Source organism: Calidris pugnax, unplaced genomic scaffold, assembly GCF_001431845.1.
Source record: "Calidris pugnax isolate Ruff unplaced genomic scaffold, ASM143184v1 scaffold48, whole genome shotgun sequence".
In the NCBI taxonomy this organism is placed as follows: Eukaryota; Metazoa; Chordata; class Aves; order Charadriiformes; family Scolopacidae; genus Calidris; species Calidris pugnax.
This window is the reverse complement of record NW_015090787.1, coordinates 593359-621280: the sequence shown is the minus strand read 5'-3', so window position 1 is coordinate 621280 and position 27922 is coordinate 593359. Positions and strand designations below refer to the sequence as shown.

At 50.1% G+C, this 27922-nt stretch overlaps 1 protein-coding gene across 2 annotated transcripts; it reads right to left on the bottom strand.

The window, feature by feature from the left end:
* Positions 1-654: 654 nt before the first annotated feature.
* ACVR1C (activin A receptor type IC) lies at positions 655-25420 on the bottom strand. 2 transcript variants are annotated; one of them, XM_014966508.1, is made up of 9 exons: positions 25195-25420; positions 13091-13336; positions 10936-11166; positions 10091-10258; positions 9413-9569; positions 9048-9172; positions 8657-8787; positions 7734-7906; positions 655-693 (listed from the first exon to the last, which is right to left on the bottom strand). In XM_014966508.1, the coding sequence occupies exons 1-8, from the start codon at positions 25346-25348 to the stop codon at positions 7781-7783; spliced, it is 1338 nt and encodes a 445-aa protein (XP_014821994.1). In that variant the 5' UTR covers positions 25349-25420; the 3' UTR covers positions 655-693; positions 7734-7780. The 2 variants fall into 2 exon arrangements, with proteins under 2 accessions (XP_014821994.1, XP_014821993.1); XM_014966507.1 differs by lacking the exon at positions 655-693 and having other exon boundaries at positions 6611-7906.
* Positions 25421-27922: the final 2502 nt, after the last annotated feature.

Below are 27922 nucleotides of genomic sequence, written 5' to 3'. Positions count from 1 at the left end.
ACCCTGCCTCTGCAGCATAACAACGCCACAGCCTATTGACGAGAAATTGTTTTGGTTTTTTTTTGCTACTTTCTCCACCTTTGTGTTTTATGAACTACCTACACATTTCCTGTGCTCTCGTGAACGCTTCCTACATTACTGCAGCCCAGCAGGCCCAGAAAAGAATTCATTTGAAAGAAATCAAGATGCTACAGCTTCCCCAAATCCACAAAGTGTTTTTTCCCAGGGGATGGTGCCATTCCCAGAGCTGTGCCATGGCTGGTGCATCGCCCAGGCTGCCAGGTCCTGGGCAGACACACACATCTCTGCACACAGGAGCAAGCTCCTCAGACTAATTAGCACATGTGCAAACACCCCCTTCAGCCACGTGGAGCAGTCACAGAAAGCTTTAAACCATTCCCATTAGGAAACACAGCCTCTAAAATGCACAGAAAGTGATGGGACACTTTCCTAGGAGCAGAGCTGACGCCTGCTTCTGAAACATCCATCCATCCACCCACCCATCCATCCATCCATCCATCCCAGGCTGAGATGTCTGTAGGGTTCCTGCCCACCCTCCCCGTGCCAGGGCAGGAAGAACGAGTGAGGAACCACCCTCTGCAGGACATGAGCCTGTACCTTCAGGGACCGCCAAGCTGCCTCTTCTTCTTTGTGACCAGGTTCATACCCATGACTCCTGTGGAGGTCGTTTACCTAGTAACAAGAAAATGAAGAATTAGGCCTTTTTCTTGTAGAGCCAAACCCTCCAGTGAGCAGTTTCACACGCACACCTCTCCCCATGTGGAAGCCCTGGGGTGGAGGGGATGGCACTCATCTGGCAGCCACAGGTACGAGCTGCTGGCCTGTGGGCAACAGGCATCTCCAAGGGAGCAGGAACATCTCAGTGCCATGTCTTGCTCTCCCAGGGGATGGCAGCCACCGCTCACCACGGGCTGCTGCTGTTTGGCTGGGACCTGCTCCAGAGCCACCACTGGCCACACGGCAACCAGAGCCCACACTTCATAGCCAGCATTGGACCTGGCAACTAAAACTGCCTTGAAACATGCAGTTACCAGAAGCAGTGCACTTACGGTCCCACTGACCACGGCAGAAGGACCTAACTCACACGTAATTCTCTGTAATACAGTGGTCTTGTTAAGAAAAAAACAAAAGCCCACAGTATCCTTTGAAAGCCATGGAAATGGGGATGCTCTTGGGTAGCTGCGTGGTGGATTTCATTTTGACATGGCTTAAATTTCAGTAAAGCCTGACTCACACCCCTAGGTTACGGTCATGGGGGATTTTCAAGCAAGCAAAGACTTCAGAAGGGAAGTCCTGTCTGTGAGTGGGTCTCACTGGGGTTTACACCACCGAAAACCTCGAGAGCTGGAAGAGTGGGACCCAGGGAGTTTTGTGAAAGGGGGCTCAGCAGGAGTTCACATTGGCAGAGATGTGCTGCAGATGCAGAACGACGTGCTGAGGCCGAGAGCAGGGTCTCCTCCCCACGAGACTCACCCCCTCATCTCAGGACACTGTCTCTCCAGTGTGGGAGAGAAGCTGCTGTTTCCCAGAGAGGGAGGCACGAGGGTTGGAGAACACTCCAGTTCAGCGCTGGTGCTTACCCGCTCTTCGTCTCCTTAATTAGAGTAAGGGTTCATCAGAGCCATAAGCAGAAGCTGGCTGTTTCCTGCATCACCGTGTCCTCCACGCACCAGGAACAGCACGTACAAGGAGGACCAGCATCCCTGTGCCCACCCCACCAGCACAGCAGCCCGAAAGCAGGCAGGATGCCCCCCCCGGACACAATTTACTCCCCATCTGGCAGTGCCTGTGCTGGCAGCAGCAGTGGAAACTGAGGAAGTGGTGGCCAACAGGAGGTTGCCCTTCCCTGCTCTCTGCAAGCCCCAGAGCCCCCAGCTCATGCAGCATCCCCCTACCCAGCACGCTGTGGCCACCACCAGCCAAGGGGCTGTGGCCACCACCAGCCAAGAGCTTTGGGTCATGGCTGAAACCTCCAACGGCTACAGCTTACCCGAAAGAGCCCACAACCCTTTCCCCCTCACAAAACGAACATTAAAAGAATAGCTTTACACTTCACAGGAACACAATGGCAGAGTGTGCTTAATTTATTAAAATCGCCATGTCTTTCCCAAAGTATACCAGTATGTAAAATATGCATACAAAATACAACATTTAAACAAATTATTTACATCCAGGGGCAGCTGCAATATCAAGCAATAACTTTAGCAATAGTTTTAAAAATAACTTGCTGCAGCGTACACGAGGTTAGGTATTTCACAATATGAAGATTGAATTTTAGCATCGTACTGCTATACTAAGTTCTAAAATATTACAGTACTTCCAGACAAAATATTAATGCTTCTTTAAAAAACAGACAACTCGGACACCTGTTCGTAGACTGACAAAACACTACACATTTCTCTTTGGGAACTCAAAAACCACAGCAGATTTAGACACAAATGTAAGAGCTACATTCAAAATATATTCAGTCTATTTATGCCAAAAAATACATTCAGAGCCTTTGGTTACAACTTATTGCACATTTCGTATATTCTGTAGAAATATAGTGTACCTCTTAATGCTTTTTTTCCCCCGTACATTCATCAATTGTGCTGCCTGTTAAAAGAGGCTCAGGGGGGGCAGCTCCAAGTGCTGCCACGGGAGCAGCCCCGGCGCTAAACGTGTCCCTGTGGTGGGACTCATCTCGTAAGGAACCGTCCCCAGCAGCAAGGAGACACCCAACATCTCCCCGCCATCAGCAGGGACAGGCTGGGGACACCCCTGAGCCCACCAGCGGTGACAGGGGACCCAGGTGGATGGGGACCAGCAGGAGACCTCTCTCTGCTCAGTGATCAGACCTGCCACGGGGACTAGCCCTGCTTCTAAACACACTTACTCATCATTCCTGAAAGCATTCCCTCAAAAAGTGGCAGAACGATGACTAAAATACTGCAGGACTCATTCTAGGGTTACACGAGGGAAATGATCACGGTTAAGTGCAAATTACTATAAAAATAGGAAAGTGCAAAAGAGATTACAGTTTGAATTTCTCAGGGGGCATTTGGGGGGAGCAGTTCAGGGATAACAGAAAGGTGCTAGAGAAAAAGTTAATTAACTTTCCCTTTCAGTTCATATTCCATGCATTAAGCTTTAGGTTGTTACTAGAAGTTAATTAAAAAGAAAAAATAAAATAAAATCAGTAATCCCCCCAAACTAGACACATCGGTGAGGAGAGGCTAAATGGGGTGACTGGTCTCAAACGTCCTTGAGCTGGAACGTTTCTAAGCGCTTAAGAACTTGTGCTTTAAGGGCAGATTAGCGGGAACATCAGGAACCTCTCCAGAAACCTCAGCCTCCCGAAAACCGCAAAGAAGCGCCAGGGTTTAACCTCTGTCCTTCAATGTGAGCAGGACAAATCTACACCGAGGGAAAAGGTCACTAAAACAAGGGGGTTTTGTTTGTTTGTTTGTTTGGCTGGTTGGTGGGTTGGGTTTCTTTTGAAGGAGCACAGAGTTTACAAACCCGGTGAAGCCCAGCACAGCAACACCCCCCGGGCTCAGCCCTGAAACTCCGCTCCGCTGCACCGCGATCCACCTCTCAACAGTAACAGCAGCACAAAAGAACCACAAAAAAACCCCAAACTAACACCAAAACAGTGCCAAAAAATACTGAGCTAAGTGAAAAGCAACCAGAGCACGAGCTCTGAAGCCATGATATGCGTCTGGGAGATTCAAAGCGTTCCCGGGGCCGGAGCTGTGAGCCGGGGGTGCAGCCCAGCAGGAGCAGGGTCTGGCTGCCCAGAGCATCCCCCCTCCCTGAGCCCCCCACGCCTCCCAGCCTGCCACCAGAAGGGTCTTCTCCAGGGCTATTCAACGAGTTTCAGAGACTCCAGGGGGGAAAGGGAAAAAACACAGCCTCAGCGCCCACCGCCACGTGAGACTGACCAAACACACAGGGGAAAGCAAGTGGTGTTCACAGCTAAAAAGAAGTCACTGATGGTGTATACACTGGTGTCTGAGGCAAGATCAAACTGGAAAAAACAGGGGGAGCAGGCTGCACCCCAGGGCAGAGCAGGGAGGAGCAGCAGAGGCCACCCTGAGAGCTGTAGGAGCCCCATCACGGTGGGGACCACATTCATTCCCACAGACACCGGGCACAGCTCGGCCCTGGAGGGGGAATTGCTCCAGGAGCATCTGCAGCATCACCAGACCCCATGGCCCCATCACTGCCTGGCCACCCAGCAATAAACATCTCCTAGCTCTGCCCCGAGAGCGGGCCCCCAAAGCACCTCACACCCAAAAAGCACATTTTTTCAATTTCACAGCACAACTTGGGCCTGGCACAGTTCCTGACCCAGGGGAGCTTCTGCACAGACACTGAACTCCTCCACCACACAGTCCAGTCCACTGGGAAAGAAGCCCCAGGAAGAGCCATCAGACAGACTTCAAGGACATAGATACTTTCAAAGGGTAATACAGGCAAAGAGTGCATAGGACTGAATTTAAAATTTAAGAAAAAATCCTAGAGAACATTTGGATCGCTCTGCCCATGAAGAATGCCTCCAGGCAAAAAAAAATGAAAGTTTCAAAAGTGGTGTAAGAGAAGCTGATGGGGTCCCTTGGTCATCTTGCCTTTTGTACGGCAACTGATCAAGTTTTCACTACCATCCCAGGAGCTCCTCAGCTCCAGCAGGTGACGCTCTTTGAGACATTCTCCTCAATTGTTCCAAAGCACAGGGTTTAATGTGTATTTTAACACACCGCTCTGGTTGTTCACAAACATTTGATTATTTTTTCTCGGCAAAGAGCTAAGGGGGTCTGTAAGTGCCGGAGGCTCAGGAAGGACTGACCATTCCCTTTCAGGCACCTTCCCAAGTGCTAAAGCAATTCTGAGAAGTTCCTCTCACCTGCACAGTTTAAATACTTTTGAAGAAATGGCCCTACATCAGCATATTCTTTAAAATTGCTTTTGCTCCACTACCAGTGGTTTCAGACACCTTATTCCGTAAATTCAGTAAGAGCTGATTTCAACGGATAAAACATTTCCTTTTCCCACTTAAAAAAAAAAAAAAAAATCTTTGATCGTTCCTTTTGAACATAGGGATGGTTTTTTTTTTTCAAGTCACATTCTGCAAGAACAAATGCCGGACCTTGTGTCTGCAAAGCTTTTGATACTCAGGCCAGCACCACAGCGTGGATCACACACTCACAATTACCCCCCTGGCAGCTTGGGCAGGAGGTGGCTGCCGAGCTCCCTGGTGTGGCTTATGCAGCTGAAGCACAGAACAATTAAATCTGCAAGAGGACTTTGATTAGATCTCAGAATTCCTACTGGGAAAACCCTACTAGGCATCCAGCAGAAACATCCTCCACCATTCCGCTAACCGGCCACGCAGAGACTTGCGTTATCAAGACAAGGCGGGGGACTAAAAGGTAGGCAAACAGTTAAATTGCACTAGAGCCTATTAACAGGGCAATTAACACCCAGGAAGAGTCCATAATGTCCTGAAGCAGGGACAAAGTACTGGTACTGCTGACCATCCTGCTCAGTAACAGTTTAACCCATCCTTCCATGGCAGAGCCCCAGTTCAAGAAGTTTCACACCAAAGATTGATCTTAAATACCATAATTAGCTAACAGCTCCCTTCCACCCAGCTGCAGGTGCTACAGCCAATGTTTGCAGAGCTTTGTGCCTCTGGAGAAATCTCTGTGGATCACCTGGCTTTAGAAATATTGAAAGAACCAAATTATTATGAAGTGTATAATTTTGGCTATTAAAAATATCAGAACACCATATTCAAATGCGTGGACCACAGAGCGGGGCAGAATTCACAGAATGCCAGAACACCAGCGAATTTTGGGAAAAAAAAAAAAAAAAAGAGCAGCCCACCTTTTCTAGCCTTATAGCAGCAGTGTTATGGAAATGCGATGAGAGTTGTTCACACCTTTCACCACCCTGCTGCTGTGCCAGGAACCCACTGAATAAGCCCCTGCACCAGGACAGGTTGGGGGTGACCTGCTGGAGAGCACCTCTGAGGAGAAAGACCTGGGAATCCTGGTGGACAAGAGGATGCCCATGAGCCAAGAATGTGTCCTTGTGGCCAAGAAGGCCAATGGCATCATGGGGAGCATTAAGAAAAGCATAGCCTGCAGGTGGAGGGAGGTCATCCTGCCCCTCTACTCTGCCCTGGGGAGGCCCCATCTGGAGCACTGGGTCCAGTTCTGGGCTCCCCAGTTCCAGAAGGGAGAGGGGACAGCAGGGGGCTACAAAGATGATGAAGGGCCTGGAGCATCTCTCTTATGAGGAGAGGCTGAGGGACTTGGGGCTTTTCAGTCTGGAGAAGAGAAGACAGGGGGGATCTGATCAACGCCTATAAATACTCAAAAGGTGGGTGTCAGGAGGATGGGGTCAGTCTTTTTCCAGTGCTGCCCAGGGACAGGACAAGAGGGAACGGACACAAATTTGAATATAAGAAGTATCACCTAAACATGAGGAGGAACTTCTTTCCCTTGAGGGTGGCAGAGCCCTGGAAGAGGCTGCCCAGGGAGGTGGTGGAGTCTCCTTCTCTGGAGACATTCAAACCCACCTGGACACGTTCCTGTGGGACCTGCTCTGGGTGGGACCTGCTCTGGCAGGGGGTTGAACTGGATGATCTCCAGAGATCCCTTCCAATCCCGTGTGATTCTGTGCTGCACTCCAGAGCACAGGGGTGTCTGACACATTAATTCTGAGTGCCAAACGCCAGGGGGGTAGGAAGGGCGTTCATGTCCTGACACACCAGGTGCTGGGGTCGGGGCTCTGCAGCTCCCGGTGGCACCGGCGTCCCCAGACCCCATGGCACTGCCAGGAGAGACCGACCTTTCTGCTGGGTTTCAACTGTTTCCCAAGAACCCATTTTGTTAAATGCTTTTGTTAAAGCTTTCCCCAACACAGCAAAAGGCACTAGAAAAAAAAAAAGTTACCACTGACAGATTGGCAAGTTGCTTTTTAAAAAAATATATACTTTCTCAGTTTGAGTAGAATTTCTCCCATTCCACCCCTACAGATCAATTGGAAAAGTATTGCCTCTATTATTTTTTCCTACTAACTGTTAAAAATTGTCCCTTGATGGGTAGTTCAATGAGCAAATGAACAGAGCAAAAGAACTCCAAATCCTAAACTACAATATTGTACACGAAATCAAGACAATAAAAATAAAAGTTAATAAAAAACCCGACTGGATGCTTTTGTTCACAATATACATGCCCAGTGGACCTTTCATCTTTTTATATTTGCTTAGGTATAAATATAGGTTTTAAAAATGCTTTTTACTGACAGCCCCTTTTCAGATTCCTGCGCAAAAATATGAAAAAAAGCTTGATTAAATTTGGCCTTTTACTTGGTTTGAGGATAAAAGGTGTGGTTTCTCTTGCGAACAGGCTTTAACCAGTACCAGCCACGGCCAGCTCGTTTGGAGTTTGACTGGGATACGAAGCGCCACAGCGAAAGGTGTTGTCACACCTACACCACCGTGGGGGTTAGGCTCCTTTCTGCAATCACCCTAGTCTCTAATTAACTTTAAAAAACCGAAGCAAGTCACCGACCTGCTGTATAAAACACGAACTGCGAGTCAAAGCTGCCCTTCCCAGTGGCCAAAGGCGAAGCTGGATGTCAGTGCTCTGGTCCGGGCACTCAAATACTGAACCGCGCGATGTGAGGTAGACCAAAAAAATAAAAATACTATCACACGTTACAAGACAGAACAGAAGGATTCGTTCCCCTCCTCCTCCGGGGAGCTGGCTCAGGCTTTGGAGTCCTCCTGCAGGCAGAGCTGGGACACGGTCTTCTTCACCCGCAGGGCGGTGAGCCGCGCCGCCCCGTTGGGGTGCCAGCACTCCCGCATCACCCGGCCCATGGCCCGCAGCGCCTGCAACCGCACAGCACAGCAACACGTCAGGAGAGGGGCCCAACCCTCCCATTCCTCCTTTCTTTAAGCACAATAAGGGAAGATAACACACAGCTCTCTGACACGGCCACGCAATAGTGATATCCGCATTGATGAAGATGATGAGGGCACCAGAACAGCTCTCTGAGGGACTTGGGGCTGTTTAGTCTGGAGATGAGAAGACTGTGGAGGGATCTGATTAACACCTACAAATACCTAAAGGGTGGATATCAGGAAGACGTGGCCAGTCTTTTCTCAGTAGTGCCCTGTGACAGGGTAAGGGGCAACAGGCACAAACTGGAACATGGGAAGCTCCATCTCAACATGAGGAGGAACTTCTTTCCTGTGAGGGTGGCAGAGCCTTGGCAGAGGCTGCCCACAGAAGTGGTGGAGTCTTCTTCTCTGAAGACATTCAAACCCCACTTGGGCATATTCCTGTCCCACTGCTCTGGGTGACCCTGCTCTGGCAGGGGGTTGGACCAGATGATTTCCAGAGGTCCCTTCCAACCCCTACAATTCTGTGATACTATAAATTAAGACCTGTACCCCATAGAGTTCAGCATTTGGTGCAGAGACACTTCTTTCTGTATTGATCTGGGAGCTGAAAAAGAGCTAGACATCTAAAACACATTTAAATTCAGGAGAGGCTGGACGTTGAGCTCCCTGTGTTCTACCGAAAAATTCTGTCTAAATTTAAACATGCTTTGTAATAAACTAGAAAACTGCTCTTACCTCACAGCTTTGCCACTGGTTTGGAATATTTGGTCTGAGCTTCTGCTCACAAACTACCCTTCTCATATCTTCTATCGAAGGATCAGAAGGCACAACATCATAGTAAGGCAACTGGTATTCCTCGGTGATTCCTAGGAAAGATGTCTTGTGTAGGTAACACAAAATCCAAAGCAGCTGCTCCAGAACCAACTCTAATTGTTTTTGCAGGCAATGGGAGAGAACAGAGGGACATTTGGGGCCACCTTGAACAACTGCTTCACAACAGACTTCTACCACCACGACCTGCCAAGAAAACTGGGACAGCAAGGACAGGGACACTGACCCTTTCATTCATTTTGTTTCGTTTAAGATAAAGGCAGGATTTGCAAAATGAAAAGGCCAGAAACCTCACCTCCAACGGAGCACCTCCGGGCTATCTCCCAGTACACCAGCCCCAGAGAGTAGATGTCTGCACGTTTGAAGGACTCGAAGATGTTCATGTTCATCACATCATCAAGTATCTCAGGAGCCATATACCTTTAGAGGAGACAAAAGTCACTTTGCTGGAGGGACTTTGTACAAAGACCACAGCCGCTGCTCATGATGCCCTGACTATGCCACGGGGGTGACCAGCACTGCTGTCCATGCCATGGTCAACCTGGGGTGGCCAGTGGCACTGCTCATCAAAGACCACAAGCTGAGAGGGAGTCACAGGGGGAGGAAGGGCCAGGAGAAGCCGTCCCCATGGGGCCAGGCCAGCAGCGTGTCCTCACCCACCTCCTGGTGCCCACCCGGGGGTTCTGGGGGATGTCGATGGTGTTGAGGACCGAGTCGTGCTTCACCGCCAGGCCCAGGTCTGCGATGGCGCAGGTTTCGTTCCTCTTCACCAGGATGTTCTTGGATTTCAGGTCCCGGTGCGCGATGGCTGGCTTTCCTGTGAGCAGCAAGAGAACACACCGTCAATAACAACGGCATGAATTTTAGTGTAACGAGCAAGGAAGCAAAAAACGGTTTTACTCAGCTTTGTTACTATACCCCATAAAAAACATGGAAGCCTGTTTTGCCCTAAGGAAAGCTCTGCTAAATGCCATCGCATTAAAAAAAAAAAAAAAAAAAGCCTTGAGGGCATTTTTGTTCCAATATCTGTATTTCAGGAATAAAACACAAAACGAGAAACTGTGAATTCAGCCTCTGAATTCCTTTAGAAAATCCTTGGTTAACACTCCCCTTTAGCAGGGCTGCCCCCACAGACCTCCCCTGGGAGACGGGGAAGGAGGCGCTGACAGTGACGCTGGGAAGATGATATTCCTATTCTCTGTTTACACCGTATTTCACAGTTTTATGGCAATACTGCTCCTCGTGGTACAGCAGCTTGCACAACACTGTACGACAGCCCCTCACCCGCGAAGGACTCTGCAGATACCACGGTAGGACCCGGGGAAGGGGAGCCCTTGCCTTGTGTGCCGACGATCTCCATGTGGAGGTGTGCCAGACCACTGGCCACCGAGAGCGCCAGCCGGACCATGCCTTCCACCGTCACCGTCCCTCTGTTCAGGTAGTCGAACAGGGACCCTTGCTCGTGGTACTCAGAGACAAGCCACAGCTGCGTCCACGTCCCGTTATCTACCCAGGGGAAGCAAGATTGTCCAGATTTATGACAAAAATCAGCCAGGAGGAGCCTTCCCCATTCTGTGGCCAGCTTGGGCACACAAACAAAGATGTTTGCCAGCCACCCCAGAGGGAGCAGTGAGGCTCATGGGGGTAATCCAGGTGGGAATCATAGAATCTTCTAGGTTGGAAGGGACCTTAAAGATCATCTTGTCCAACCGTCAACCTAACTGACAAAAATAGACACCCACACAACAAACAAGAAGCATCACCATCACTAAACCAGACCTCCCAGCACTACATCAACCCGGCTTTTGAACACCTCCAGGGATGGTGCCTCAACCACCTCCCTGGGCAGCCCATTCCAATGGCTGATGACCCTTTCGGTGAAAAATTTTTTCCTAATATCCAGCCTGAACCTCCCCTGGTGTAACTTGAGGCCATTTCCTCTCGTCCTGTCGCCTGTGACTTGAGAAAAGAGACCGACCCCCACCTCTCTACACCCTCCTTTCAGGGAGTTGTAGAGAGCAATAAGGTCTCCCCTCAGCCTCCTCTTCTCCAGGCTGAACACCCCCAGCTCCCTCAGCCTCTCCTCATAAGACTTGTGCTCCAGACCCCTCACCAGCTTTGTTGCAATGGGCAATGGAAGCAATTCCCAGCCGGAAGCCGGGATCCCACCCCTCGCAGCGCACCCTTGTTGTCGGCAGCGATGAAGCCCAGGATGTTCTCGTGCCGCAGCATAACCGTCTGGTAGATTTCCGCCTCCCGGAACCAGGACCGCTCGTCTCTGGAGGAGAAGATTTTCACAGCTACGTCTTCCCCGCACCATTTTCCACGCCAGACTTCGCCAAATCGGCCCTTTCCTACAATTTCCTGCAGGACAATAGTCCTCGCGATGGTTCGCTGTACGAGGAGAGGCAAACCTGGGCAGGAAAGAAGAGAGGGGTATTTGTGAAATCAATCACCAGTGATTGTTAAATCCCAAAGTCAGAGATTTTCCGGCGAATTGTACTTGTGATTTGCTCTCCAAGAGTACCAAGGGAAAACCCTTTCCCAACCAAATCTCTCCATATCATATTTTTTACAAACTTCTCAGATACAAGGAGAGGGGACAGAAACAGACAAAATCTAAAAAACTGGCACATACACCATGGTCTGCCTGGAAAAATCATAGAATCATAGAACAGGTTGGGTTGTAAGGGACCTTGAAGATCATCGAGTCCCAACCCCCTGCCCTGGGCAGGGACACCTCCCACCACACCACGTTGCTCCAAGCCCCCTCCAACCTGCCCTTCAACCCCTCCAGGGATGGGGCAGCCACAGCTTCTCGGGGCAACCTGGGCCAGGCTCTCACCACCCTCACAGCAAAGAACTTCTTCCCCACATCTCAGCTCCATCTCCCCTCTTTCAGGGTCAAACCCTTACCCCTCCTCTTATCACAGATCAGCCCAGCCTTGCTGTTCTCTGGGACAAGGAGAAAAGCCACACTGGCTGTGCCTGATGTGTAAAAAGCCACACTAGACCATGATGACCAAGCACTGGCAAACGCCAGGGCCAGACCCACACCGGAGCAGTTGCCAGGAGACGTTCTTTAAGTCCCAAACAAATACAGTATCAAAGCCATTGCATTTTGTTCTCCCAGCCATAAACCCCTGCCTCGTTTGATTTGATACTGTATTTGTTTGGGACTTAAAGAAATTTTTTAATTTTTTTTTTTTTTCATTTTTTTAAATCAAGACAACCTTGCTTTTAACAGACCAAAATAATCAGCAGGAAAAATTGTAGTCTGAAGGTCATCTTATTCAAATTTATTCAAATTTCCTCTCCGGTTCCCTTGACGGAGCCCTCACACCTTCAGATCCTACAGCCTGTACAGGGGCTTGTCCTGTGCCCAACCCTGAGTCGCCTCCAGGCAGAGAGGAGCAAAAATCACTATTTGGCTGGAATTGGGGCAAACGGCGCCGCACAGGAGGCTCTGTCTGTCAGCACCCAGAGAGCCCTGCTATCAGCCCAGGGACCTCTACGAACAGCCAGAGCTCCAGGGTAAATAAAGCCAGAGTTTACTCGTTACACCTCTGAAAAAATGTACAATAACTAATCCGGAAAGTTACGTAGTTCATGGAAAATAAAGGAATTAAATTAAGCACCATTTATAAATTTTTCACTTATAATTAAAACTAACCCTGATTTACATATTTTTCAGGTAAATAAAAAAATCTTAGTTACTGACAGCTGGGCCGTATACACCAGACATCCCACCAGCACAATGAGCTGGAATATCTGAATTCCCACCATATTTTTGCATTTCTTTGATTTACCAGGTTCTCAATAGCAACAGAGGCACCACAGCAGAGAGAACATCAGAAATGGGTAAAATATTAAAAAGGTTAGTGTTCTGCTGAAAACAAGAATTTGGAGTAACATTATTTTGGCACCGCTATAAGAATTTCAGGAGTGGAATCCTGAGTCATTCCATTAAATTTAGTACCTTTTATCCTCAGCCATGCCCCGCCAGCCGGCAGAGCCTTGCTGCACACTTGAGACTGACTTCCAAATTAACTTTTTGAACTCTTCCACTCGAACAACGAACCAAACCTTTGGAATCTGACATAAAGAGAGCACCCAAAGCCCTGTTGCCACTGTAAAGTGCCGGGACCAAATCTCCCGTGACACAAAACTTGTCACTGGCGTGAGAGCCCCTGAGATAAGTCCCCCACCTGCACCTTCTGCTCAATTGTCCGTCGCCCTACAAGCAAGGTGCCACCTTTGCTTTGGTTTAAGCACCAAGGAAATTTCCTCTGATCTTTGGCAGTGAAGTGGTGGTGAGGGCAGGGCAGCCGCACATACCAGAGCCGGAGCCGGAGGTCGTCATGTCGTAGATGAGGTCCTTCAGGGTCTTCCCAGAGTTGACCAGGTTGCACTCGGAGAGGGGCTCCTCCACGTTGGGCTGCCTGGTGCAGTGGCGGGCGCATCGCCGGTGCCGGTGGGTGCAGGCCACCAGCACTGCCACCAAGGAGAGGACACAGACTGGCACCGCCACCGTCAGCGCCAGCACCACTGGTTCTGCACTGGCTCTGCCCGGAGACTCCGACGCTTTTGGAAGACACAAGGGAGAGAGGGTGGAGGGAAGAAGATGGTAAGTGAAGGGTTGTGAAGCAATGATGTGTCAAGAGTCAATGCCTTCCCACAGTCCTCCTGAGCAGGACCAGCAGCAGTGAGACAGACATTTCATAGAGTCACAGAATGGTTTGGGTTGGAAGGGACCTTAAAGCCCTGCCAGTGCCACCCCCTGCCCTGGGCAGGGACACCTCCCACCACACCAGGTGGCTCCAAGCCCCCTCCCCATCCTGGCCTTGAACCCCTCCAGGGATGGGGCAGCCACAGCTTCTCGGGGCAACCTGGACCAGGCTCTCACCACCCTCACACCAAACAAGTTCTTCCCCACATCTCAGCTCCATCTCCCCTCTTTCAGGGTCAAACCCTTCCCCCTCCTCCTAGGACTCCCCTCCCTGATCCAGAGTCACTCCTCATGTCTTCTACAGGCCCCCTTTAGGTACTGGAAGGCTGCTATAAAGTTCTGCTATAAGTTATGGAAGCTCACTGCCACCACCACCCTTTTTACAGGAATCTCAGGCTCCAGATAGTGCTGTGATCACCACTAACAACACCATCTCAGTCAGATGGCCCCACGAGCAGCTCCTCAAGGAGGATGTTCAGCAGTGTATGGCTGGTGGCAGCACAGCTGGAGGTGAAGTACTGTATGGACCATCACCACACCTGCCCCCAGGAAATTTCCTCACACACTTCGCCCTCCCCGCAGGGCACTCTGGTTCTATCTCCACTTCTCTGTTATTAAACCCCCACAGACTTCTCACAGCACAACACATCTCCAGCTAGTCCCACCCCAGCTCCCACAGCATCATCCAAGGCAGCAAACACCTGAAGAGCATCTCCTTGCAATTGTAGTTTCAAAAACACATAGATTATGCAGGTTTAATCTGTTCACCCTGTCAAAACACCATTTGTCAGCAGTTGGCTGATCCCCCAACTCCCCACCTCAGAAGACCAAGAGATAGGACCCGCACACCCACCGCAGGACCCCCAACCAGCACAGCCACCACCCCAATGGCCAGCAACTGGTGTTTCACTCAGTGCCAGGAGGGCAGGGCCCTTCCCACACTTTGTGCATGAATTTCTCAGAACATTGTCCCTGCTGCCCCCAGCTCCTTGGAAAAAACAATTTCCTAACACTTAGCACATCCAGAAATGTTCTAGCAAATGAGGCATCAAAAGGATTTCTAGGACAGAAAGCTTTTGGAACACGTGTTCATGAAGCTGTATTTCACAAGAGCCAAGGAACACGACTGGCCTAGACCATTGTCCATTTTAAAACTACAGGAGAAAAAGCATCTCAAGAAGCTACAGGAATAAATTATTAAGGTATTTACTTGCACATGCACACATACATAAATCCCTTAATGCCCCCAAAATTGTAAATAAGCTAAAAAAAAAACTGAAACAAAACAATCAACCACCACCTCCTCCTAAAAATAAAACAGAAAGTCAACCCCAAAAACCCCTCAAGACCTGGAACCCCAAGTACCAAACAGTGGACCTAAAGGCTACAGAAGGTTTAAGAATCACGGACGCCACACCATAAAAAGTCACCCCTTAAAACCAAAAGCCTCTCTCCCTCCTTTAGGCAAATGCTAAGCAATGTGTATGGTGTAATCTGAATTTTGGGAGCATGGGAAGCAGCAGCCTGATGGCTCCCAGCATCCACTGGCACTTTCCTCCAGTTAAGATCACAACAGAAGTTCTGCTTCTCCACAGGACCCTGCCAAGCCATGCGCTCCCTCCTTCAGAAGCGCCGGGAGCAAAGTGACCTCTGCAAAGCTGACTTGCTCCTTTTTCGTCTCTTCCTTACGTTTTAGAAAAGAAAACAAACAGAACGTTAACAACAGAAGGTCTCGTGTCTATTCACAGAGCACAATTCCAACCGCTCTCAAAACACAGTTACTACGTCTTGCCCACGGGCTTTTCCTTTAATAGACCCCGTCAGGACACGCGGGGGTTATCTCATCCGGCAGATCTGTAAGAGGATTTGCCGGCAGGATCCCTCCCTGGAACTGCTGCCTGTTGGCCGACACGCCGGGGTGTCCTGGGCTCTGCCCAGCTGTGCTTGCCCCCGGCAGAGGTTTCCCCTGCGGCAGGAACCTGGGACACCACACAGCACTGCCGGGGCACAGCGCATTGCCCAACGCATCACCCAATCCAATGTCCTCACCTGCAGAGCTAAACCGATGCATTATCTATCAGCAGCTGCTGCTAAAGACAGACACACACAAGGGACTTACTATAAAACATCAGTTCTTTCCACCCACTGCTGAAAAACAACATAGAATCATAGAATTGCCTGGGCTGGAAGGGACCTTTCAGATCATGGAGTCCAACCATCAACTCAACACTGCCAAACCCACCACCGACCCATGTCCCTCAGCACCACGTCTGCCCAGCTTTTAAATACCTCCAGGGATGGCGACTCCACCACTTCCCAACATAACATGAAATTAAAAAATCAGAGAATTTTATTATTTTTAGGCCAGTGTAAACAGCATCAGAAAGGAAAACATCAGAAGGAAAACATTCAGGAAGCTTTGGACAGCCACAAGGAAGCTCATGGGAAGAGAGAGGCTCCAAGGGGTGTCTTCGCAGACTGGCACATGGACATAGCACCTGGAACCACGGCATCTGCAGTGAGAATAATCCTGTTGGAGAGCTTTTGTTCCCAATGGTGAGTGATCCCCAGCACCTGCAGAGCCCCCGGTGCTGCCTGGCGGACATTGACATGCAGGCAGAGAGCATGACGTGGTCCTTGTGGGACATGGTCCTGATGGGATGTCCTTCCCCCATCTTCTCACTATACACCTACACCCTCTTTGCTGGAGTCATTCCATTTCATCATCCACGTCCACCAGGTCACTGCAGCCCCTTCTCCCAGAGTATGGTCACCGCTGTCCTGCCTCCCCCTCACAGCTTTTCCAGCTCCTTCCTCCTCTTCCCTCTTCTTCACAGCTCCCTCCATTCCCAAGCACCGCTCTCTCCAGGAGCAACTTCTTAAAAATCTCCAGGTTTGTTCTCTTTTTCTCTACTTTCAAGCCTGTTTCCTTGCAGTCTGGGTGTTACGGGTGGTGAATCTATATAGGCAAAAAAGAAGAGTTACTGGGGGATTTCTTCTTATCTTAAAATTCTATGCATACCTAGGTACATACATAAGACTTTCCAGGAGCTCCTGAAAGTGGGAAGTGGTTCTAGAGATACTTTGAAAAGCCAGGTTCGCTATGGACACAATAAATTAATTACTTCGCTTGGCTTTCCATAGCTGTTCCATAACCACTTGCACATCACGACGCAGCAGCAGCACTTCACCCAGCGTCTGGGGAGACTGCCCTGGGCTCAGACCAGCAGCCAGTGGAGACACTGGGCGATCACAAGGAGCACAAAGCACCGAGGTGTGGAGCCAGGCTGGGGCAGAAACGTGCATTTCCACATTTTTCACAGCAGGACGTGCTCCCGGCTCAGATGATGAAACTAAAAGTATGCAGGGTTTCTAATATTAAAGCCGTATTACTGCACTGGCTATGTCTACACCACCTTGTCAGACACTCTGCAAATCTAGGTGTGGTTCACAGATTTGCCAAGAGAATTGAGACAGTGCAGTTCAGGCTTCAGGGACATGACAATTTCTAACTTGCAGCACACCGTCTGCACGGTGTAAACCACTGAAATGGGTTTTATAGCAGGTTTTTAAGGGGCTCGTAAAAAATGCTTAGTACATCTTTAAAAAAAAGCAACAAAACCATTTTTATCAGCAAAAAAAGGTCTTGAATGTTAACAGAAACCTTGGCCGAGGCGGGAGGAGGGAGCAGGGACCCATGGCCATTCTGGGGATGCACAGAGAGACACCAGAGCGAAGCAGAAGCAAAATTCCAACACTGTCTCACAGGCACTCCAGAGGGTGACATCCAGCAGCAGGAGCACAAGCAGACACCAGCGTTACAGCTTATGCAGCGACGGGTGTTCACGATAAAATCACGTTCAGTGATGCTTACAGGTCTCCTCCGAGACGCTGCAAAGTGGAGAGAGCTCAAGTGCAGAAGGTGAGTCACTGGTGAGACTGGAAGCTGAGGTGTCCGGGCCAGTTTGCAGGGAGTCTCCAACAAGTTCCTGGAGAATGAAGAGATCCTGCCTGTCTGGAGAAGTTTCTTGGAAGGACTCAGCTGGATACCTCCTTTGTCATCCTTGAGTCTATTGGCCGTGCCAAAGTGCAGATCACAGCTGGTGGCAACCTCTCAAACCCTTCTTAGGTCTTCACAGAGCACACGGGAGACTTGAGAAGCACCAGAGCTGAGGTTCCTGTGTTAGAGTTGGTTGAAGGCCACCTTTCATCCTGACTCTTGCAGCAGGGTGTCCCGCGGCCAGCACTGCAGCTGTGCCAGGTCCTGGGCTCACCACCACCACCACCACCACCACCACCCACCACCCTCAGGCTTCGTGTGCCACAAACTGCCCTCAGGAGGAGTGACACACAGCACCAGGGCAAAACACACGGCAGGCACGGGACAAACAACAATTACAACACCAAATTAATCAACAAACAACTACATCACCGAAATAAGCGCGGTAATGTTTTCAGCAGTTGTGCAATGTCAGACTCTTAGGGAAATAGGAAGATCCCTGGTGAGTACCTAAAGCCATCAAATCAACACCGTTAATCATAACATGTTGCAATCTCATTTCGAATGCACTCTTCAGTGACTTACTAGTCAAGAATAGAAGCTGAACACAGGTTGCCACGTATGAAACAAAAATAGCACATCTGGCAATATTTAGCCATTTCACCACATGGAATAGTTATACTTCCAAGTTGTGTAAACAAAAGAGAACTTTTAGGCATCAAAAAAAAAGAGGTTTTTTTTCCCCTCCAGTGGAAAAGACACTCTCACACACCACATCTGCCTGCCTTTGACATATAACGGGCACTGTAAGACTTCTAAAAGCCCTGAACTACACATGTTTAAGGTCCTAAGCTACTTGGGGAAAAAAAATTACATATTCTTTCCAATGTAGTAAGAAAATATATTGCATCCAGTGGGGGGCTCTAGTCAGGCATACAGAATACTTTTAAACAATTTCAAATTTGGACTAAAGTCTAAAATTCAAGTTTCTCCAGCTTCCAGCACGACTACAGACCCCATCGTCCCTCTCAGGACACTGAGAAATCAGCTGGGGAAGGTCTGATTAAGGCTCCAAAAGTTCAAGCAAACCCATCAGGGACATGGCTAGGAGACAAAGGGACACTTCATCTGAGCTACTGTTTCCCCCCTCCCCTGCCCCGCTCTGCCTTCTCTCCGCAGGGCCGTATCCTCACCAGTCCCTCCCGAGAACATGTATCTGGGACAGCCAAGATGGACAAAAGTTGCAGAACGCGACATCCACACAGCAGCTATGGAGCTGGAGCTCTGCCTGCAGGGATGGTTTTGAGGAGAACCTCAGGAGATGGGTCCAGCCGGGAGATCATCCCAGGAACCGTGGTGCCGCTCCAACGCGGAGGGGAAATGGGTTTGGTGCATCCCCTGCAGGATGCATCCCTCTGAGCAGCTCTGGTAGTGCTGGCCACTGAACTCTAGCGGTGGCTTTCAGAAACCCTCAGTTAAGAGGAAATAAAGCGGCCATGCAGAAGAGAGAAACAAACACATAAAAATATTTCCTCTCCTTTTCTTGCTCCATTCCCCATCCTCCCCGTTTTCACCCATCACTGAATTTAGGGGAGTTAGTGACAATAGCTGTGATTTGTCTCATGACTCATTGTCCAGACCTTCCTTCTAACACTACTCTTGGAGCGAGCCCGAGCTGGGAAGACAAAGCGAGACCTTTCCATCCCGTTGGGTAACAGACGGGGGACATCAGAAGTGAAGGGGAGGGAAAGGCAGAGCCCTGCCCAGGACCACATCCCGCGGCACAGCCCCTGCATCCCTCTGCCCCTCGGGAGCTCCCAGGGACCATGAACAACCAAAGACATTGCCCTTACAACTTATATTCAGAAAGTTACTGCTTGAAGGATGTTTTTTTCTCATTTTCTGCATCAATATGTACCTTACACAACTTCTGGTGCAGTAGTGTCTGACTTCCTTACTACCAACACATCCGTGCACACCATTCTCCTGAAAGGGCTTCAATGTCTTCAGGCTTTTTCAAACAGGTAAATGAAGAGTAATTATTTGTTCATGCAAAACATGCAGACGATATTTTAAAAACCCCAACAAACTACAAGAATCTTGCCCAACGATTAGTCTAATTGGTACCATCCATTTCTCTTGGCAATAAAAATAACTTCAAGGGACTTTTGTCTTTAGGAATTCCATCCTATTTCCCTTTCTTTCATCACAGTGTGTGCCACTGCGGGTGACATGAGGGCCATCTGTGCCTTTGTATGGTTTGGGCAGTAGGAATAAAGAAGAAATTACTGGAAATTACTTATTATATAGTCTGTTAATCCCACTATTAGCTTAATCTTGTTCCCTAAAGCCTCCTTTCTCCTCTGACTCATTTCCCATTATGCAAATACAGAACAGAAATCGCACGCTCTTTATCTCCAGCTGTGGAGCTGCTGCTGTGCAGAGCAGAGAGAAGACCACTCTCGCTGCGTGCGGCCTTTTGCTGGAGTCACAGAGGTACCTTTGAAGGAAAAACCTTAAAACCTTTGGAATTAAATCTTTTCCAGAGGATTCTCTGCTGAGCTGAAGCTTCCCACCAGCGTGGCCGTACACACCAAACACACCCCCATGTTTTCCCTCGGGGAGGCTGAGGTTTTCTTGAGCCAGCCCCTGCAAGCAGCCTGCACAGAAAGCCCAGAATCCCCTGACAAACTTGCAAACCCACCTGCACCCATCAGTTATAGCCTCAGTTTTCATTATCTGTAAAGATGGAGCATCAATATCCAGCACCACTAGGTGTTTTGAGATCGGGAGGTTAGAAAGGGTTGCAGCATGAACTCCTCCCCACACATCTACAGACAGATTGTCAAAGCAGACAAGGACACCAGGGCTCGAGAAAGTCCCATTTACCCCACCTGGCACCAAATGCAAAGCCCCTGAGCCTTCAGGCACAGGTTCAACAGCCACAGAGTCCTTGCCTCCACCTGCGGAGGTGACCACAGTCAACATCAACTTTGCTGCTTCAGAGAAGGGATGAGAAAGAATTTCCCCAGCCGGTACTTACTCTTCCTGGGGTCAAACACCACCCTGCGCTGTAACCAAGAGGAAACACTGGGTTCTAAGAAGCAACAGCAGTTGAATCCAGGGCTGCAGGTAAAGGTCTATGGACAGGCTTGGGTGTGGGGTTAATCCTGCTCAAAGCAGGCTGGGGGCAGAGACCACAAGCACGGTCTCCCAGCCCTCGACTATGGCTGGAGAGTCCTGTGAGACACAAGTTTACAGCCAGGAGAAGTCTTCTGCATCTCATTAGCAGCTCCTGAGAAGAGCCTGCCGCGCATGGAGGTGCACAGAGGTGATTTCTCACACTGAGAGATCTTCCCAGGGTCCATGGAGGACACAGGTCGCTCTCTGCAGCCCTCTTCCCATATCCCACTGACGGGGGACCTCAAGTCACTTGCTGGGACAGAAAGGCTCAATAGTAGAAGTTACAATAGTAGAAACCTGGAGATAAATTTAGGGTAACAGAGAAACCCCCCCTAGTTCCTGCACAGCAACCCTGCACCTTGAAACTTAGCACCTGGTAATGCAAAACACCCCAATGAAATCCCTGCCAACAACGAGTCCATAAAAAGCAGATATCCGAGCTGAATCCAGCCTTAAAAATGTCTGTTTTCACACAAGGTACAACAACCCTCCCTCTCCAGGCGCGGTGACGGGCGCCCTGCTGCCGGCCGAGGCAGGCAATGCCATCTACAGTTCCACCTCGGGAATTCACGCCCGGGCAATCAAAACCAACAAACTGCCTTCTGCTCACGAGAGCCATTTCAATGTCTTCCAGCCACTCCTGACACATTTACAACACCAGCTCTTGGCACCCAGCACAGAGCCCGGCCAAAGCCGGTTGGTGATGACGAGCAGAGGGATGGGCTCATGTCCCGGCTGGGCACAGTGGCCACCACTGTGAGGGAAGAGGCTGCTGAAGGTCCTGTCTCACCTGGCAGGGATCTGCACCCACCACACAGGACCGGCTCAAGGGGCTGGAGCATCTCTGTGCTGAGGAAAGGCTGAGGGACCTGGGGCTGTTCAGCTGGAGAAGAGCAGACTGAGAGGGGATCTCATCAATGCTGAGCAAGAGCTAAAGGGTGGGGGGCAAGAGGATGGGCCAGACTCTTCTCAGTGGTGCCTGGGGAAAGGACAAGGGGCAATGGGCACAAACTGGGACATGGGAAATTCCATCTCAACCTGAGGAGGAACTGGAAGAGGCTCCCCAGAGAGGGTGTGGAGTCTCCTTCTCTGGAGACATTCAAACCCGCCTGGACACGTTCCTGTGGGACCTGCTCTGGGTGACCCTGCTCTGGCAGGGGGTTGGACCAGACGATCTCCAGAGGTCCCTGCCAACTCTGGCCAGTCTGGGATTCCAGAATTCTCCTCCTCCTGAGATTCCCCCCTGCCTACAGGTGAGCATCTCCCAGCCACACACTCCGTGTTTACACTACAATGTGCATCATGGAGACAGAGAGAGGGAGAACTTCCATATCAACACATCTGTACCAAGCGTCAACCTCCATGTATTAATACTCTTCAAAAGACAGGCTGGGCTGGCTTAAATACCTACATTGACAGAGCAGGTATGTTTTAATGACCAGAGAGCCTGCATGCCGTGTTAGGCACCAATGAACAGACCCAGTGGCTCAGTCACCTACCTCGGCTGGCAAGGGACAACCAACCAACACCAGACAATGGTACACGAGGACGTGCCAGAGGAAGAGGTGGCATCACATGGGGACCTCTGGGCCAGGCAACCATTACCCCAGCATGGTGTTTACAAGTCCCAGCTCATGAATCCCAGCCCAGCCCGTGCTCAGTGGTAGGAACAAAAACTTTTACAGAATCCATGAGATAATGGACTAATTACCAAATGAGAACTGCCTCGGTGTCTCCTCAGCCCAGCTGATGGTTCCAGTGCTGGTCACTTGCTACAGTGCCTCCACTTTCAATTTCTTCTCCTGAGTCAGAGAGGACCCCAAGACCCAGATTTGGATTTCTGGGTGTCGCACAAGAGCAGAAACGAAAGAAGAAAAGATTGCAAGCTGAGCAAGGAGTTGCCTAAAAATCTCGCTTTGGAAACAGCGACTTCCTCAGAAGGGGATGGCACTCACCCACCCAAGCCCGTTAGAGATGGCTTTCCCATGGCAGAGCCCGGCACGGCGGGTCCCGGTGCGGGGGACACGGTGTCCCCGGCACAGCCCTGCTCCCACGCTTCCCCTTGGGAAGGTTATTGTTACCAGGGCCCAAACGAAGCTTTCCTACAAGAGGAATTACATGAAAAAGGGCTGTCAGAAAAGACCAGCAAGCAAATAGCATTGGCACTATTGAATTTTCAAGTGACGTGAATTTCCCCAAATGTTTAGAGCAAAGGGCTCAGGCTAAAAATTCAGTAATTAATTTTCTCTGATACGGACATATGAAACCAGGGGTTTTGCAACCACCAGTTCAAGTGTTACCATGACAGACGTGCCTCCACTATAAATAGCAGCTTTCTCCCAAGATTCCAGCATCCCAACTTGAAAAAAAAAAAAAGCATGGTATTTAATTTCTACATTTAGAGAGCAGGACCACTATTTGTATCTCCCTTCTGTTGTCACCTGAAAGAAAAATACTGAAATAATCCTTATTCCTGCCCCGTGTAGCAGGTGAGACTAGATCCCAGGGTACAGACCTCCCAGGTTCTGCCTGGGCTGGTGGGCACAGACCTTCCCCTGGCAGCGCCCGGCATCTGCCCATCCCCACCAAGAGATGACGGTCCCCAAGGCGACCACAGCAACCCCTCACGGTCTGCCCTCCAGTATCTTAGACACCATGTGCTCCCAGCAACTGCCTTCTAAATTCTGTTAAGTGCTATATGATAGCAGCTGAAGTGCAAGTTATAATTGTAAATTATGTATTCATTTCCACCTTCCTTACCTGTAACATCTCTCACTGGTCTAAGTAAATAAAAAGGTATCATCTGATGAAGGAGTACATTTTACAGATTTTTCAAAATACACAAATTAAACACAAATCTGGGAAAGAAGAGCCAAATAATTAAAACTTAAAATAGTGTAAAGATGTATTTAAAAAAAAAAAAACACTGAATAAACTTCACTACCCGACTTTGAGTCTGGCAGACTTGATGTCTGCAATACACAGAGCTCCTGGAAGTGCAGATCATCTTCCTCCCTCTAATTGGGACCAGGAGTCTTACACCTTCTCCTCCTCCCTCTGGGCAGGAATCACAGACACCCACCTAACACCAAACAAAAGCTGCTAAAATGAGCTGTAGAAACCCACAGTTCAGGATCACTGAAGTGGCCTCTGCCAAAGATACACCCCCCCAGCAATGACCTGGTACCCTTCACCCCTCTGCCCCCAAGAGCAGACCCTGTGTACCGTATGACCCACACCAACAGTGAGGACACATCTGCTTTCCCAACCACAAGAGGGGCTGCAAACTTCTTGACCCTGGTGCCAAGCATCGCTCACCAGTCCCCACCACAAAGTCGTGGCACTCGGTGACACAGGCCAGCCAAGGACAATGAGGAAGGCAGCTCCTCAGGCACTGGAGGACAGTCCCATCATGGGTGAAACCCCAACACCAACCCAAATGCTCATCAATCCAAAAACATGGGGTGCATTTCCTGTACACAATTCACAGCCAGCACCTGCAACTAACCACCACCTTTCCAAGCCTCTCCAGTCTGAACTCTCACCTGAGCCACCTAAAGCAGCTCTTTTAAATTGTGTACAGAGATTCTGAGACGGTAAAACTTCAGCCAGTGCAAGGTCCTCATTACTTCCCCCCGATGCACCACTTAACAGCTCTCTGCTCCTCACAACTGCTCCTTCACAGCTGCTGTAGATTGCTGATCAGTGCCCCGTGGAAAGGACCCAGTACTTCAGACATCTTCCTAACATCTAGACTAATGCCAATTCAAATCACAAACTCCCTTAAGATATTCCAGCCCATAAAATCTGTGAGGTTACAAGTCTGTTTCCTTCAGACACTTCCTTTCATCCCACAACCTTGTGGGATGTCAAACACAGCATTTGGAATAGCATAGAGTCACAGAACGGTTTGGGTGGGAAGGGACCTCAAAGCCCACCCCGTGCCACCCCCTGCCCCAGGCAGGGACACCTCCCACCACACCAGCTTGCTCCAAGCCCCCTCCAACCTGCCCTTCAACCCCTCCAGGGATGGGGCAGCCACAGCTTCTCGGGGCAACCTGGGCCAGGCTCTCACCACCCTCACACCAAACAAGTTCTTCCCCACATCTCAGCTCCATCTCCCCTCTTTCAGGGTCAAACCCTTCCCCCTCCTCCTAGGGCTCCCCTCCCTCATCCAGAGTCCCTCCCCAGCTTTCCTGGAGCCCCTTGAGGGACTGGAAGGGGCTCCAAGGTCTCCCCAGAGCCTTCTCTTCTCCAGGCTGAACCCCCCAACTCTCTCAGCCTGTCCTCCCAGTAGAGGGGCTCCAGCCCTCCCAGCATCTCTGTGGCCCTATCTTATATCTTTAGGAGATGCAAGAAATTCACTTTCCCCCAAATAAGAGTTGCAGTTTAGAGCTTCCCGCCTGAAACAAGTTGGGAAAAAAATAGCTACTGTTTGACAGACAGCCCTTGAAATCCCCATTAGCTGGGTCTCACGGCCACGTCCCCTGTGTGGCGATCCCGCAGCCCCGGCGCTCGGAGGGCACTTACCCACGGGCAGGCGGAGGGTGATGTTGTTGCAGAAGTCGGTGTAGCAGCACTCGGTCTTTGTGATGTTCTTGGAGCTGTGGCAGAAGACCTGGGCGTTGAGCTCCAGGAGAGAGACACAGGACTTGATCACCTCCTCCCGTCCGTTGGTCAGCATGACGGAGGCCCAGCAGGCACCCTCCGTCTGGCAGGTGAAGTTGGTGTGCTCGCACAGCTGGCACACGCACTTCAGACCTGAAAAAGAGGGTTCCAGCTTTCGTGAGAAGGCCCCAGGAAGACAAAACCCCGAGCCAGCTCATCTTGCTGGTTGGCCAAGGCTTGCCAGTTCTCCACGAGCAGCCAGCGGAGCTCCAGCATGGGTCCAGAGCCAGTGAACAGGCTCTTGGGCTGCTGGAGGACATCAACCCCAACAGCATGGGTCCCCAACACCCACATGTGACAAGTTTTCCAACAGTCCTCAGTCACAGGAAAGCGTACAGCATCTCTGTCGCCTGGGGGAGAAAACTGACCACCCCAGGAAGAAGTTCCTGTGGGAGCTGCGTTTTGCCTAGACGGGGAGACGGAGCTTCAAGTCTTGAGGTTCATGTTCTCAGCTCCCGCGGACCCAAGACACCTCAGACTAGGCTCAGGACAAACACACGGGCACGTGCTCAATTCCAGATGTGTATTTAGACACAGCTCCAGTCATTACGTACCGAGTTCCAGTACTGCCAACAGCCACGGCAGTAGAGGTGACATCCCCAGCCACGGCCAGCCCTCACCTGAGCCCGTCCCATGCTGTGCTGGCCACACCAGAGCCAACGAGTCTACTACAAGGAGTCTGCAGAACAGCCAAGCCCAAGGTCCCGTCATGCACCACCCTACACCCTACGGACCGACACCGACAGCAGCAACGATGGGCTTTTCCTCCCCAGGTCTTCTGAGATGATGCACCTCTCAGGCACCCAAACAGCCACCCCATTGCTTTTGGGGCAAGAGGCTGATGACTTCTGAGCTTCACGTGTTTTTAACCACAACTTCATGTTTTACCAGATCAAACAGAAACACATTTAATAACTGCTATGTTTTTCAGGCTTCATTGACTCTTCCTTGGAAGAGGAGGAGGAAACCAAAGCTACATCATCTCAGTGAAACACCAGATGCCAACAATTTTTTTGCCTTCCCTGTTTTCTTCACCTGTGTCACAACAAACTATTTTTGCTCGCATCATGCCAAGTTTGGGAGCGATATTTAGCAGTGATACAATAACCAAGGCATCTTAACCTTGGGCTGACAGCAATTTCTACAGGAAGCCTTTCCTTAAGTGCACTTTATATGATTATTTTGTTTCTTTAAAAAATAAAAACCCAACACCACACTTTGGAGTGCAGAGACACGATCTCTTCAACTTTTGACTTAAGCAGTTCTTATCCCAGCACAGGGTCCCCCAAAATGCCTTCTGTACACCCTCCTGGGTCAGTTATAATGCTGCAGGACTGAACGCTGCTCTACTTGCAGGAGCCAGGCTATTTAAAAAAAATAAAAAAGGTTATTTTATCCATAAAACCACCCTGTTTCTTTGGGAAACAGGCAGGAGGAGGCTGTTTCTTTTATTTAACAATAATTCACATCTAAAAAGTAGAATCATGAGATGACTGGGATGGCCACCAGGAACAGAAGAGCTTTCTTCCCATCGTAGTGAGCCCCTGACAAGCCAGTGTACTCCAACAGCCGACACGTTTCTCTTTCCGACACCTTTCCCTGATCAGCCTGCAACCTAAACTGGACTGTGCCATCACTCCAGGCTAACAGAAGGTTTGTCTACATGAGAGCACCACAGCTCTCGGTGTGATTTAGTGCATACCATGCCCATGGCTGGGGAAGAAGTGTGGTGACAATGGCTGAGGAAAAATCATAGAATCACAGAGTGGTTTGGGTTGGAAGGGACCTTAAAGATCACCGAGTTCCAACCCCCCTGCCCTGGGCAGGGACACCTCCCACCACACCAGGTGGCTCCAAACCCCCTCCAACCTGCCCTTCAACCCCTCCAGGGATGGAGCAGCCACAGCTTCTCTGGGCAACCTGGGCCAGGCTCTCACCACCCTCACACCAAAGAACTTCTTCCTGAGGTGTGGTGGTGATGGATGAGGAGGATGGATGAGGAGGAAGTGCTCGCCACGTGGTGGGAGCAGCCGGGATCTCCTCCCCGTGTCCCTGGTGGAGCCCCGACAGACGTCAGCGCGAATCTCATTTCTGCGTCTCCGACGCTATTTGTTTTCTCGACAACAATCTTCATCTGGTGCTCCCCTTCCGAAATAACAGCTTGTCATGTTTATCCTGGGCTCAGGCCCGCAGCAAACCTCCCTGGCACCATATGTTCCTGTTTATCCTGGATGCGGGATGCGCGGGGAGCCCAGCCCCTGCCTGTCGGCTCCGGCGCGGGGAGCGAGCACCATCCATCCCCCAGCAACAGCACCGACAAATCTCTCCCTTAAAGACATTACCGTGGCCCTAGAACAGATGCCAGGAGCAAGACTCATCAGACCCAAATAAAGAAGAGATCTAGCAGGGGAAAAATAGACACATCATCACCAACACTGCAAAATAAAAGCATTACTTGGGGAAATGAATATGAGGCTGTCGCAAGTGTCTTCACTGTTTCAGACACGTCATTATGCTGTTTTTCTCCCCCTTCTCCTGGCCTAAAAATAAAATGGGAAATGGTCTCTACGACATCATCCACAGCAGGTAA

Coding starts and splice junctions, on each gene's coding strand:
- ACVR1C (XM_014966508.1), bottom strand. CDS start 25,348: ATGCTGACCAACGGACGGGAGGAGGTGATCAAGTCCTGTGTCTCTCTC. Junction 13,337..25,194: donor CACCCTCCGCCTGCCCGTGG/GTAAGTGCCCTC, acceptor GTCTTCCAAAAG/CGTCGGAGTCTCCGGGCAGA. Junction 8,788..9,047: donor CCGGAGGTGCTCCGTTGGAG/GTGAGGTTTCTG, acceptor CATCTTTCCTAG/GAATCACCGAGGAATACCAG.